Source organism: Hydra vulgaris, chromosome 02 (genome assembly GCF_038396675.1).
Source record: "Hydra vulgaris chromosome 02, alternate assembly HydraT2T_AEP".
Classification (NCBI taxonomy): domain Eukaryota; kingdom Metazoa; phylum Cnidaria; class Hydrozoa; order Anthoathecata; family Hydridae; genus Hydra; species Hydra vulgaris.
The window spans coordinates 14,788,765-14,802,756 of NC_088921.1; the positions used below are offsets into that span (position 1 = coordinate 14,788,765).

Consider the following 13,992-nt stretch of genomic DNA (forward strand, 5'->3'; position numbering starts at 1 on the left):
AGCAATGCAACTAACAGTCGAATCTGGGACTGTTTTGATATATATATATATATATATATATATATATATATATATATATATATATATATATATATATATATACCCACATACACATTTGTAGTAGCAAAAACCAAATGTATATCGGCTCATTATTTTAATTAGAAAGATTTTAAAGTGAAAAGTAGAACATCAAGCTTTTTATACAATCATATGTTTATATTTACTTTATTTACTTTCTTCATAAAAATGTTTAAATTTACTTCATAAAAAAACAAGTCCAAGAAATAGTTATCTAACTAAAGATGATTAAATAATAGTTTGCAACTACTTTTTTTAATAACGTTTACCATGCCTTTCTTATTGGAACTATTGGACATCTCTCCATGCTAGCAATTTAACCTTGAATGTAAGCATTTCTTCTGGCCTGACCAAAGACATGACAAGCACTCTCAGATGTCATTTTTACACATCTTTTAACAGATTGCGTATGGGAAGGCCACTTTGTTACTTTCATTGGAGTGTTAATAAATTCTTTAACTGCTTCAGTTGATAAATGACATGTTAGAGGTGGTTCAGTAATATCACTCCAGTCTATAAATTCAGTCAAACAGGTTGCTTCCATAATGATGGCAGGAGTCTTTCGAATCCTTAAAGATCTCCAAATTGAAGTGCATCATTCCCTGCTACTCTTATTTCAGCTATTTTATCAAACAGGACTGATTTCTAGTAATGCAAATCTCTTAGGCAAAACTCCAGTTTTTTTTTTTTTTGTCACAATTTGGTGCGCATAGCTTTGATCAGTACTTAGATCTTTGATAATGTCAGGACTAAGGTAGATAAGTGGAGAGTTTTCACACACTTTTAAAAATTCTGGGTTAATTTCAAGTTTGGTAGCATCATTCAACATCTAACCCAGCGGTCCTAACCAATGATTGCTGGCTTTAGTAGGACGATCAAGAAACTTAATAAGACTTCTTAACCCTAGTTCCCTAGTGTGCAGATCACATACAACCCATACAAGTTTTTTTTCAACCCATTGTATTACTCCTCCTGCCTATCCAGTATTTACATTAGTACTATCACAACCTATGGCTTCCAATGTCAAATGTAAACATCTTTCTTTAAGTCATTCAATTAAATGATCAGCAACTATCACTGCAGGTTTTTTTAAATCTGATTCTTCAGGAACAAAATGGAATAGATAATTTCCACCAGGTTCACTGCATACAGTATAATGTTCTGCTTTTATTAAACCTGGGAATTTTTTGCCTTCAACATCAAAGAAAATTTTAGTGTTATCTTTTCTACCATAAAAAAAATATAACTCAAACCATTATTGTTAAGTTCATTTTGTAGTTTTAAAGTCAACTCTTTTCCAATTTTTTCTTGAGCTCTCTTAACTTTGTTGTGGTCAATAATTAAGCAAGTGTTTTGTTTAGTGATAATTTTAGCATCAATAAGGGCAGCAGTTGCTATTTCTGCAGTTTCCCTTAAACCTGTATGATGCCTTAAGCTTGCTAATACTATATGTTTTATATTCATGGTGTTATATAATACACTTTTTTCTTTTACTTTTTTGGTTTTTGAATTTTTCAAAAACCAAAAAAGTAAGAGAAATTTTTTTTTATTTTGAATATTAATTTTTGTTTTATTATTTGTATTTTCACAGACTTCATCTGAGTCACTCTTGAAAAAAAAAAAAATTTTCTTGATTAAGATTCTATTGGTCTGTTTTTTATTTTTTTTTGTTGTGAAACCTGATATTCTATTGAATGTCGTTTTATTTTTCTTTCCAATCAAGTTACTAAGTTAACAAGCTGATTTACTTTGGGTCTGGTTGTATATGGCATTTATAAATAAATTTTTTTTTAAAAAGATTCAAAAAATTGTTTATGATCTAAAAATATTTTATTTTATCAACAAATAAAAAAATAAGTCGGAGGCGTTTTACTAATACAGTAATCAGGGATGTGGAGTCCCAAAAAGAACTCCGGATTTGAAAGTCACAAAAAGATTACTTTATCCTAGTTTTTGGTATCCAGGAGCTTTAAAAATATAAATAAGTTTATGAACTACTAATAGGAAAAAAATTAAGACTTTTAGGTCAGTGGAACAATAGTTCCTTAGGTATAATGGCGACAAGGACTCCAGGACTCCGGGCTTAAAAACAATAAGTTTCAAGTCATTAAATCTCATGAATTTTTTTATTATAGCAGATAATAAGTCAGCAAACATGCTTAGAGCTTCAGGACACTACAGACTTGGAAAAGTAGAGATATAAAGCCAGAGTCCTTTTGGGACTCTGCATCCCTGACAGTAATAATTTTTAAATACATAGAGCCATCTTTCTGTAAAATAAATTAATTTTATTTATATAAATTTTTATTATATAAATAAATACATACATAAACAATTTTTTGAAATAAAAATAAATTTATATATATACATATATATAAATATATATATATATATATATTTATATATATATACATATATATATATATATATATATATATATATATATATATATATATATATATATATATATATATATATATATATATATATATATATATATATATATATATATATATATATATACACACACAAGTTTTTGAAAGGTATTAAAATTTATAATAAAAATTACAATTTGTGTCACCATGCTCAAGATTTTTCCGTTCGTTGCATCTGGAATTTCTTTGCTACAAGCCATGGCAAATCTCCATGCGATGGAATAGACAACCACTATTAAGTTATGACTTTAAAATAGAGAATAAGTTAAATACTAGGAAACGTATAACTGACGTATACAGACTTAAAAAGTTGTAAGTTGTATAAAAAAAGAAAACATGAAGTGAGTAAGAGTTATAAATTTTTTTTGATGTTTAAGGAAAAAAACTGGATTAATAAAAGTTTTTATAGCATGAAGGGGCAGATACAGTAAAAGGATGCAACTTGTTGAATAAATAGCCAAGCATTTTTATCTACATTTATTTTATCTACATTTTTGAATTCAGCACCCTCAAAAATGGTCAGGTACCAATTTTTAGCCACATTCTTCCACTAGATCTTAAATTATTCAATTAAAAGTACAACTACAAAATCCATAATGGCGGACTTCGTAAAAAAGGAACGTTTTAGGCTGAATTTCAAAACATCATAACTTTTGAACCGTTTGAATTTGGGAGCTCAAATTTTGCATTTTTTCATGTTTCATTAATAGGTACTACTGGTTAAAATTTAAAAAAAATACAAGGGGTGACTGAAATGACTGCCCCACTTTTACATGGAATTACCCTATTATGTTTTAAGTATCACTTTTACTCTAACAACAAAACACATAACTTGTTGTGAAATTAGGTTTGAATCTACTAATCCTGTTTATACATGCTTGCACTTGGTCACTTAATCACCTTTCTCCTAATTTTCTAATTTTTTTTTTCTGATCAATTTTTTCAAGCCTTATCTATTTATCTAAGCTATTGTTATTAGTAACTTTAACTTCACTCTGAATAGCTTAGCTCTAGTAAAAATGACACTTTTGATATCAATGAATTCACACTTTTAATAAAATTATCAAAAGTCTAGAACTGCAAGTTCAGATATTTAGTAGTTTCCACCACGTGTCCATGGAACTGCAAATTTAAATATTATGCAGGGATGTAACTGACTGGTTGTTGTGATTTTAATAAGTGTCAATAATTTGTCAATAATTAGCAAAGCTAATTATTGACTAAAAAGTCACACGTTGCATATTTTTATTATTATAACGTTTTCTATAACTCATATTACTCATTAATTATTGACAAGAGTCACAAGTTGAATTTTTAAATGCTATATATAGCGAACAATTTTTTGTAAAAACATTGACGTTGTTAATAAGTAATACAAATATTTGAAAATAAAATAAGCTGAACATCAAGCTAACCGGGCCTGTTTATCATCTTCGCAATATGAAGATGGACAGCCAAAGCGATTTATAAGGCAGATAACTTATTTCTTCGTGATAAAAAATATTACTTCAGATTGACACGTATCGTACTTGCTTGCTGCTCTGCTGTCGAAGATTTACAAGACCATGGAAGAATTAACAGTACCTGAAGTGACAGATTTGGTGGCGAAACTAGAAACGTTGGAAATAAGAAAATCATCGTTAATCTCATGGTATGAATTTGGGAAAACTTATCATGGCAATGAAGAATCGATACAGACATTTGCGCATTGAGTGATCTGAGCAGCTCAAGAATGAAAGTTCTTGCCTTCAGAGAGAGATGGCCAACTTCGTGATCAATTCATGATTGGCATTAATGATGGTGCTATTCTGAATATGAATAGAATAATTTGAATAGCTTTGACGATTGTATCAAGACTTGATCCATGGTTGAACAAACTAGATTAGATGTGGCATGTTTATCTGTAAATGAAGTAGTAAATGCTAGTTACTGAACAACTGGGGCTGTTATGATAAGTTATATACAAAAAGAAAGAAATGCGATGTTTCAACATCACATTTCTTTCTTGTGAATATGCAAATTATTAAGTCAATTTGTTCATGAATGTACCTCTTTATGCAAGAAATGCTCGCATAAACATGCTTCTACAAATGTCGACAAAACCAGGAAAACTTAAATGGGATGAGTTTGCATTAGGTATTTCAACAAGAACTCGACCGAAACAATACTACTTACTATCAACTTGGTAATAAACGCAAGAAAAGCAACAGCGCTTGTGGATACTGGCTGCACGCAATCAATCATAACCAAGAAGTGATTCGTATAGTGGATGTTGCAACAATGGGCATAATAATTTGATGTGAAGAAGTTGTTGCTAAAATATATCACCCGACGAATGGGTGCTTGGTGGATGCGTTGGTGCTATGTGTGGATGAAGTAATAAACAAATATGACATGATTATGGGATCTAATAAAGTCGTGTGATGAACTGAAAATTGGCACTGGAAAATTCAAACTCTGTAATTCTTTAATTAAGTTGCCATCAACACCTCGTGCTGCGACAATTAAAATTGGAACAAGCAAAGCTTATTTTGATGACCAAAAATGGATTGTAAGTTGGAAGTGGGAGAACGAACCTAAAATGAAAAACAGAACAAGTCAGTATAACGTATCTAACCAAATTGCAAGGCGTTTAACAACGAAATTAATGAATGGATCAAAGAAGACATATTTATCAAATATGATGACAAAATTATGGGAAAAGCTAAAGGATTACTACCATTGCACAAGGGGGACAAAATCAAGTTTTTCGTGGCAAAATTATTTTCGTAGTTTTTATTTTATTAGAATAGCTATATTTATATATAAAATGCATAAATAAAGTAAAAAACATGTAATTATATAAGACAACTTTTATTAGTGTAAACATCAAAAATATTACTTTTCAATGCATGTATTTTGTCATAAAATACCATTTTTAGATTTCTATTTACAGAACTTATATATTATAACAGTAATTAAAGACTTTGTAGGTATTCTTTGTGTGCAAACATCTTTTTTACGTGTTCAGTATTTCTCATCAACTGCACATTAACCCAAGACCAATGTTTTGTTATAACTTTTTTTATTGTAAAAAGTAACAAAATATTTATGATGCATGGCTATTTACATACGTTTAGCATGAGAATTGCATAATCAAATGTTTGGAGGATATTGGAGGATGGTTTATCTTATACCTAATAGCAAAGGTTGGTAGCCAAAAAATTATTGAAAACTGTCTGTTTTCGATGCATAAAAACTAATGATTACACTTACATTAAATTGTTTTAAAAAATCTGAGGAAAAAAAAAATTAATTAAAATAATATATTTTAAAGTTAAAGTCAATAAAGTTAATTTAAAACAATAGTAGTGTAAGAAAGTCGATAAACAAAAAGGTTTGAACCTGTTTGGTTTGAACCTGTGATGATGAGCTCAATACTACGATATGCTCTCCAAATTCTGCACTTACAAAATTAACATAAGGATACATTGATGACACCTTAGCAACCAATGGAAATGGAAAAAAGCTGGTGGCACATATGAAGAGATGGGTCTTCACACAAAAACACCTGAATATTTTGGCAAAAACCCAGTTCAAGCACTAGGATTGGAAGTAACAGCAAATCCATCTACAAAGGAAATGTTTTGGAAGAGAGGACGTGAGATTCTCATTATTAAAAATGTGCTCACCAAGAGGGAGATATTCTCATTGTGCGATAATCTGGTTGCTAATCTACCAGTTACTGGATGGTTGAGACTCGCATGCAGCTTTATAAAGAGATGTACAAATGAAGAAGGTAGGGATGAACCTATTATGAATAAGTACGTTAATGAAATAATGCAGGAAGTCGTGGATAAAGTCATCAAATGCAACACAGCAAAAGGCCTATGGAATGTCAAACCTAATGCATCTCTAACTGTATGGTGTGATGCAAGTTCGGTGGCAATAGGATTTGTGATAATGCAAGGTGACAAAAAAATAGGAGATGCGACATAGCTCCAACCAAAGTCTGATGCAATGCATATCAATGTAGCTGAATTAGATGCATGTATTGAAGGTTTCAGTATGGCATTGAAATGGAGCCCAAGGAATGTCTCTATCAAGACTGATTCTCATAGTATTTGGAAAATTGGTCGAGGATTACGCCATAAATGTAAATGTTACATGGGTACCAACAACAAAAAATATCGCTGATGAACTCACGCGAGTGCCAACAAAATAGATAAAAAACAAAATTGCAATGCAAGAATGTAATATCATTTATAAGCACAATAATCAGCAGATTAAAAAAGTTCATTCAATAGCACACATGGGAGTTTCCAAGAGGATGGAGTTATGCTCGCGTGCTGGTATCTATGTTAACAGAGACACAGTGAAACAAGTTGTCACTGAATGTGATGAATGCAATTCAATTGATCCTAATGTGATTTTGTAGGCTAAAGGAAATCTTGCTGTCAGCAAAGTGTGGGAAAGAGTTGCCTGCGATGTTACTCACATTGGTTTGTTGCTATATCTCACCTGTATTGACTGTGGCCCAACCAGATACACGTTGTGGACACCATTAGGCGACGAAAGTGCAACAATGGTTGTTCAATTGTTAGAAACAATATGGTCATGGACCTCATTCTGAAGTTCTCCTAAATAATTCATAGTCGTTTATATATCAGACTATGCAAGCTATGGCGTCGAAATGGGAAATAAGACTTATTTATCGAACTGTTGAAAAACCATCGCGAAATGGAATTGTTGAATGAGTTCATTGGGCGGTAAAAAGAACAAATGTGAGGGCAAAATGTGGTATACCCATGTTTCTATTCTTAATCAACAACCAGTGTTGTTTAACACTAATGTGTTGAACAACACAGGTAGGACAACTTGGTGAGAATGATTCACTTTTGTTTGGATATCCTACAATAAAACTCAGTTTAACTTCAGATTAGGATTTTCTCAGAAAGTTGTAGTATTGAAAAATTTCTTGTCGCAAATTTGTACAATTTATTTTTCTCACTTGAAAAGATCATCAAATCTTTCAATTTTCTATTTGGGTGGTTTCATATAACCAATTAATATTTTATGTTAATGTACAATTAAATGTTAACATAAGTATGTTAAATTAAATAATCATAAAATTTGTTCAGCAAAAAAAAATGATGTTTTCAATGTATACAAAAATTGAAATGTTAGATATTTTGGAAATACCCACTAAAAACCCGCTTTTTGTTGAAAAAAACAAATACCTTGAATGTTTATTAAAGTAACGATGTGACAAAAGTAATGTTTATTAAAATAAAGCATCTTCATCGTCATCAGAAACATATAGCCCGTTTAGTTAATTCTTGTGATTGACGAACTCATTCAAAGCCTCTCTTAAAAAAATGAATGTTATAAGCATATATGAAGAGTTTATTTTCAAAATGCGGTATGAGTAATTTTGTTTTTATGTGCCAACTTAAGTAAAAAACTTTAAGTAATTTAAAAAACAACAAATAAATAATAATAACAAATAGTTATGTAAAAAAGCAACTTTGAAAATTTATCAATTATAAATAAAATCATAAATACTAATTAATTCCACTTTCATGCGCAAATTACTTTTTTTTTAATTAAACAATATTTAGAGCAGCGCATAAAAACAAAATTGCTCATACCGCGTTTTGAAAATAAACTCTTCATATCAACTTAACGTATATTCTTTGTTTTATGTACATTTATAACGAAAAAAAAAAAATAATTACGATCTATGAAATGATGATTTTTTGATGCAACCATTTTCAAAAACTAATCATTGTAAATTTTGCATATCATTTCGTGGACCTATCCTTTGGAACAAAATTGTCTTAAATAACTTTGTTCTTCCTTGGAATGGAATTTTATATGTTTTAAAAAAAAGTTGAAAGAAGTAGTTTTTGAAATTGAAAATTTACAAATGTACTTTTAAAACCTTTTGAAATTCTTTTTATTTAATATTTATATCGGTTTATATGATTTGTAATGTATGATTTTAATTGTATGATTTGTATTTTAATTATTTACGATATGCAAGCCAGTATTGCTATTATATTGTTTGTCTATAATCTCAATAAGAATTTTTTTTTTTTAATTTTCTAAATTATTATGTGTTTTTATTTAAATCTCTTTTTTCTTGATATAATTTGTAACTCAATTATTTACGATCTGCAAGCCTATATTGTTATTATGTTATCTTTCAAATTATCTTTAAGAAATTTCTTGTGAACTTTATATTTTTTTGTAAATTTTTTAATTTTGTTATTCTTTTTTTATTGCAAAACACTTTTTTGTAAATTTACTTTTTTATTTACTATGTAAAATCTTTTTTATTTGGTATGTTTAACTATATTAGGCAATACTATTATGTTAGAGAAATTTATAGTATTTTAATATTCTTTATTTTATACAAACAATATAAAAAATAAAAAGTTTTTAAAAAATAGATCCAAAAGTATATATATATATATATATATATATATATATATATATATATATATATATATATATATATATATATATATATATATATATATATATATATATATATATATATATATATATATATATATATATATATATATATATATATATATAAATTATGTTAGTGTATTCTACAGAGTGCTCAATGTTATTAAAGAACATAGCAATAATAAATTAGTAAAAACACTTATCTAATTTTTTCTTTCTTCTACACAGTGTTTCTCCATCAGTAGGTTCATTCAGAAAAAATTTAGGAAGGATTCTTAAACTGATGAACCTACTGATGGAGAAACACTGTGTTGAAGAAAGAAAAAATTAGTTAAGTGTTTTTACTAATTTATTATTGCTATGTTCTTTAATAACATTGAGCACTCTGTTTGTAGAATACACTAACATAATTTATATATATATATATATATATATATATATATATATATATATATATATATATATATATATATATATATATATATATATATATATATATATATATATATATACTTTTGGATCTATTTTTTAAAAACTTTTTACTTTTTATATTGTTTGTATAAAATAAAGAATATTAAAATACTATAAATTTCTCTAACATAATAGTATTGCCTAATATAGTTAAACATACCAAATAAAAAAGAATAGAGTTTATCATTTAGAGAAATAAAGATAAAACAGCTTAATAACAAAACTTATCTAAATAATGCTGATAAACTTTTGATTTTAATAAATTGTTTTTATGAAATGATAAATTTATTAAACTAATACATTTATTAAATTAGGAAAAAATTTTGTATCAACAGAAGATTTTTTAAGTATAATTTTATATTATTTATATCCTCACACCCATGCTGAACCTGATTTTAGTTTGATGAAATGACATAGGGTGGTGTCATACTTTGTTTAAATTGTTACAACTATGCCATTCAGGGAAAGTTAGTGTGAAAAATCATATAACTAACCTTTAAAAAATATTTGGGTTTATACAGCGGGCTAAATAGGTCCAGGACTTGGGCACCCCACTGACTGATCTCAAGATTCACTACAGGGGTGCATGCAATCGCTGTACATTTTGTCAGTAAATATGACTAGTCGTTATATGCCCTTATCAGATGGGTATTAAAAACAGTCTAAGAGGCGCAAATGCCGAGCACTTTTTTTATCTTAAAATTAAAAGGAAAAAATAACATTTTCAAAAAATATTTATTAAATATTAAATAAATGTTTTCCATTGAAACTAACCACATCTTCTTTTAAATACTTTGCGTACTTTTGATGGTTATCAGACACTTTGAAACGTTCCCACGCTTCCTTTAGAAATGAGTAGTGAGCAGCTTCCCCTGCTTGTTCACTAAAGAAACACAATCCAATATCCTTGTCTTTACAAAAAGGACCTACAAGTTGAAATATGATGTGTAACTTCACAGTAACTGTCATTTCGTAATCTTCCACCAAGATTGAGTAATAATTCTTAAACAACCTGATGTCTTTTGCAAATGTTGACCTAATATTTACACCAAAACAAGAGCGAGCAAGGTTATCCAGAAGTCTGAATGCTACAGCCAATGGTTTTAATAGGACTAGAACCAAGTTATAGTACTTTACGCACTTTTTAAATAAATTTTTTGGCAACCATTACCATTATACGATCCATTTCTTATTGATTTTGAAATATTTTAATCACTTTCAATCTTTAATAGTATTGGATCAGCAAACTTGTTTATTGTTTTAAAGATATAGTTCATTGCCCCTTTCATCAAACGAAGTTCTGGAGGCGAAAGATGATTAACAACTAGGTCATTATCATTTCTAATTAAAAGAACTTCATCAATACAGTTAAAATATTCTTTTGCTCTAACTTTCTTTGATCTACTCGATTTATACAATTTACTGCTTAACCTTAGTGATTTTGGACCCCCAAAAGTGACCCAAGTGTTTGTAGCTCAGTGCTATCATTTTTAAAAACTCTGTTCTATTCCATGTACAATATAACATGGACGAGTTGCCATGGAACTTGAAGACATACCACAAATGACTTGACAGAATTTGATATCTGCTACACAAGTAAAGCATATTTTATCCAAACAGAGTTAGTTAAGCAGAATTTTAATATCATGATTTGTCTCTGGTACATCTGGAATCAGTGCTATAATAAATGATGCTTTCACAGATCCTTCCTTGAAATTTGATGATTTAATTTCTCCATATTTTCTTCTTTTGTTTTTAAATGTTTACTAGGATTTGATACAACGTTTAAACAAACCTAATTAATTTATAACAATTGACACAAGATTTTAAATTATTTTATTTTTATAATAACAATTATTATAAAAATATTTTAAAAACACATCGAAAACACACTTTAAAATTTTACATAAAATTTACGAATTTATATAACATATAATAATTCTTTAAAAAATGTTTCAAACATTCTATACAAGTATGCAAATATAACATAATATATTACAAATAAAAATGCTGGCTATTGTAGTATATAGGTTCCTTATTAAATGCCATTTAACATTACTTACAAGCTTTGTTTTTAACTTCAGTTTTAAAAATTAAAACAAATAAAATGAAAGTATGCACAATTAAGAAGTTACACATGTGGTAATGATGAGGTCTGTTTTGTATAAAAGTATTGTTTTGTATAAAAGTATTGTTTTGTATAAAAGTATTGTTTTGTATAAAAGTATTGTTAAGTATAAAAGTATTGTTAAGTAATGTTAATGTTAATTTACTAATGCTTAGTATAAAACTATTGTACAATATTTGTATTTTTTTAATGTAAACATATTTGACTATATTAATAAAGTGATTTTTAATATTTTATTTTTGTTGTTTCAGAATTATTAAGTAAAAGAATTATTCATTATTTATACACTTTTTTATAAAGTTTAACAATGATTATATACAAAAGGGTCAAAATGGGTGATGAAAATTGGTGCCCCTCGGGTTGTCTTTGGGGCTCTTTAGAGGGGGCAACTTATAACTAGTTATATCGTTTAACAAAATATAAAACAGTTGTTTGCCCCTCTCAGATGGGTCTCATGATCAACCAGAAGGGCGCCAATGTCTGGGACACATTTTGACCCCTGTTTAAATCCAAATATTTTTAAAAGATTAGTTTTATGATTTTTTTCACCAACTTTCCCTGAATAGCATGGCTCTAACAATTCCAAAAAGATATGACACAACCCTATGTCATTTCATCAAACTAAAATCTGGTTCAGCATGGGTGTGTCCTTTAAACACTTGTATCTTAATCTAAATTGACTAATAATAATGCAACAAAATATTAAGGACTTACCTAAAATGGAAAACAAAAATAAAGGATCTTCATAAGCTTTTTTTGAAGAATTAAGATTAAAAAACGAAATCAGTTTAGAAAATAGAGATTTTGAAGGATTCAGGTTAACAAGAAACTTTAATAAACTGTTTTGACTTTTATTGGTTAATCCACAAATCATTGATAAACAACTCTCCAGTCTTTTTTCAGCCATAATCTCTTTACTACTTAAACAATTGTATGCATATACAGATGCACAAAACTCCATTATTGTAAGATGTGCAAATTGATAATAATAACCTAGATTTGTTTCAATTCTTTCTATAAATCCCAAAAAATTGTCTTTATTTTCATCAAAGTCAATGATAAAAGCTTGAATGTCTTCTTTGGAAAAAATTACTTTATTTTCAACAAACAATTGATATGCAATTTTACAAATATTTAAAACATATTTTTTATTGCAGTCCTTTTCCATTATCTGATAAATTAATTCATTGCTTTTGATGATGTGCTTTTGCAAAAAGTATAAAAAAATATTTGCATACAAATCTGTCATTGTTAAAAAAGAATTTTTATCTACATTTTTTGCGTCACTAATAATTTTACACATGGAAGATAAATAAAATGGAACAGATGACATGGATTTTGCAATTGAAGATTCCTTTAAAGTTGCTTTCACAGCACCTTTTCTTTCTTCTAAAACATTATTTTCTATGTAATTGTTTATTCCATTTTCATTAAATCCCATTATTTGAATGGTTAACTTATCACTATGCTCTGTAGATATATTTTGGTATTGATCAATTGCATAAACTCTACCAGCAAGTACATATTTGTATTTTTGAATTTCTTTTAAAGCATTAACAATTGGATCGTTATAACTTGAACTTGGATTAATTAATTCATTTAAATATTTAAATTCATCTAATCCATCAATTATAAACAGTGCAGGATGATTGCCAATACTAAAATCATTTATAATATCTTTGTAGAAAATATTTAGTAATTCATTGATATTAGAAATATTTTGATATTGATTTAACCTCCTGCATTCCAAATAAAACACAAGTTTAACATTTTTCCAAATTTGATCATTTGACCAATCAAGCAAACATTTTCTAAGCAACCATGTTTTTCCAATACCAGCTATTCCAGATATTAATGTTACAGATTTTTCTTTCATAAAAATTTCACTATATGGAATTGGCGTATAACGCAATTGCTTTTCAAGAAATTTCTTTCGCTCAACTCTATAAACAGCATCTATTTGAGTATTAACTGCATCAACGATACATAGATCAATAAATTTATGCATTAAATCAACATTTGCAGACGATTTTAATGGTGGTTGAATTTCATTAATTTTTCCATAATTTGTAAGATAATGACTTTTAAGTGCTGTGCATATCTCAGATATATCTAAATACAATAACTCATCATCATCATCATCATCATCATCATCATCATCATCATCATAATCATTATCATCATCATCATCATCATCATCATCATCATCATCATCATCATCATCATCATCATCATCATCATCATCATCATCATCATCATCATCATCATCATCATCATCATCATCATCATCATCATCATCATCATCATCATCATCATCATCATCATCATCATCATCATCATCATCATCATCATCATCAATATCATCATCATTATCTTCATCAACTTATCATCATCATCATCATCATCATCATCATCATCATC

General features: G+C 28.1%; 1 protein-coding gene across 1 annotated transcript in view; it reads right to left on the reverse strand.

Moving 5' to 3' along the window:
* Positions 1–7,316: 7,316 nt before the first annotated feature.
* Positions 7,317–13,992, reverse strand: part of LOC136075871 (NACHT, LRR and PYD domains-containing protein 3-like) — a 42,609-nt gene continuing 35,933 nt past the window's right edge. Inside the window, exons 4-7 of the mRNA XM_065789310.1 lie at positions 12,231–13,683; positions 10,660–10,784; positions 10,218–10,555; positions 7,317–7,403 (exon numbers count right to left, since the gene is read on the reverse strand). Of these exons, the coding sequence (XP_065645382.1) occupies positions 7,317–7,403; positions 10,218–10,555; positions 10,660–10,784; positions 12,231–13,683 (2,003 nt within the window). The remainder of the gene's footprint in view (positions 7,404–10,217; positions 10,556–10,659; positions 10,785–12,230; positions 13,684–13,992) is intronic.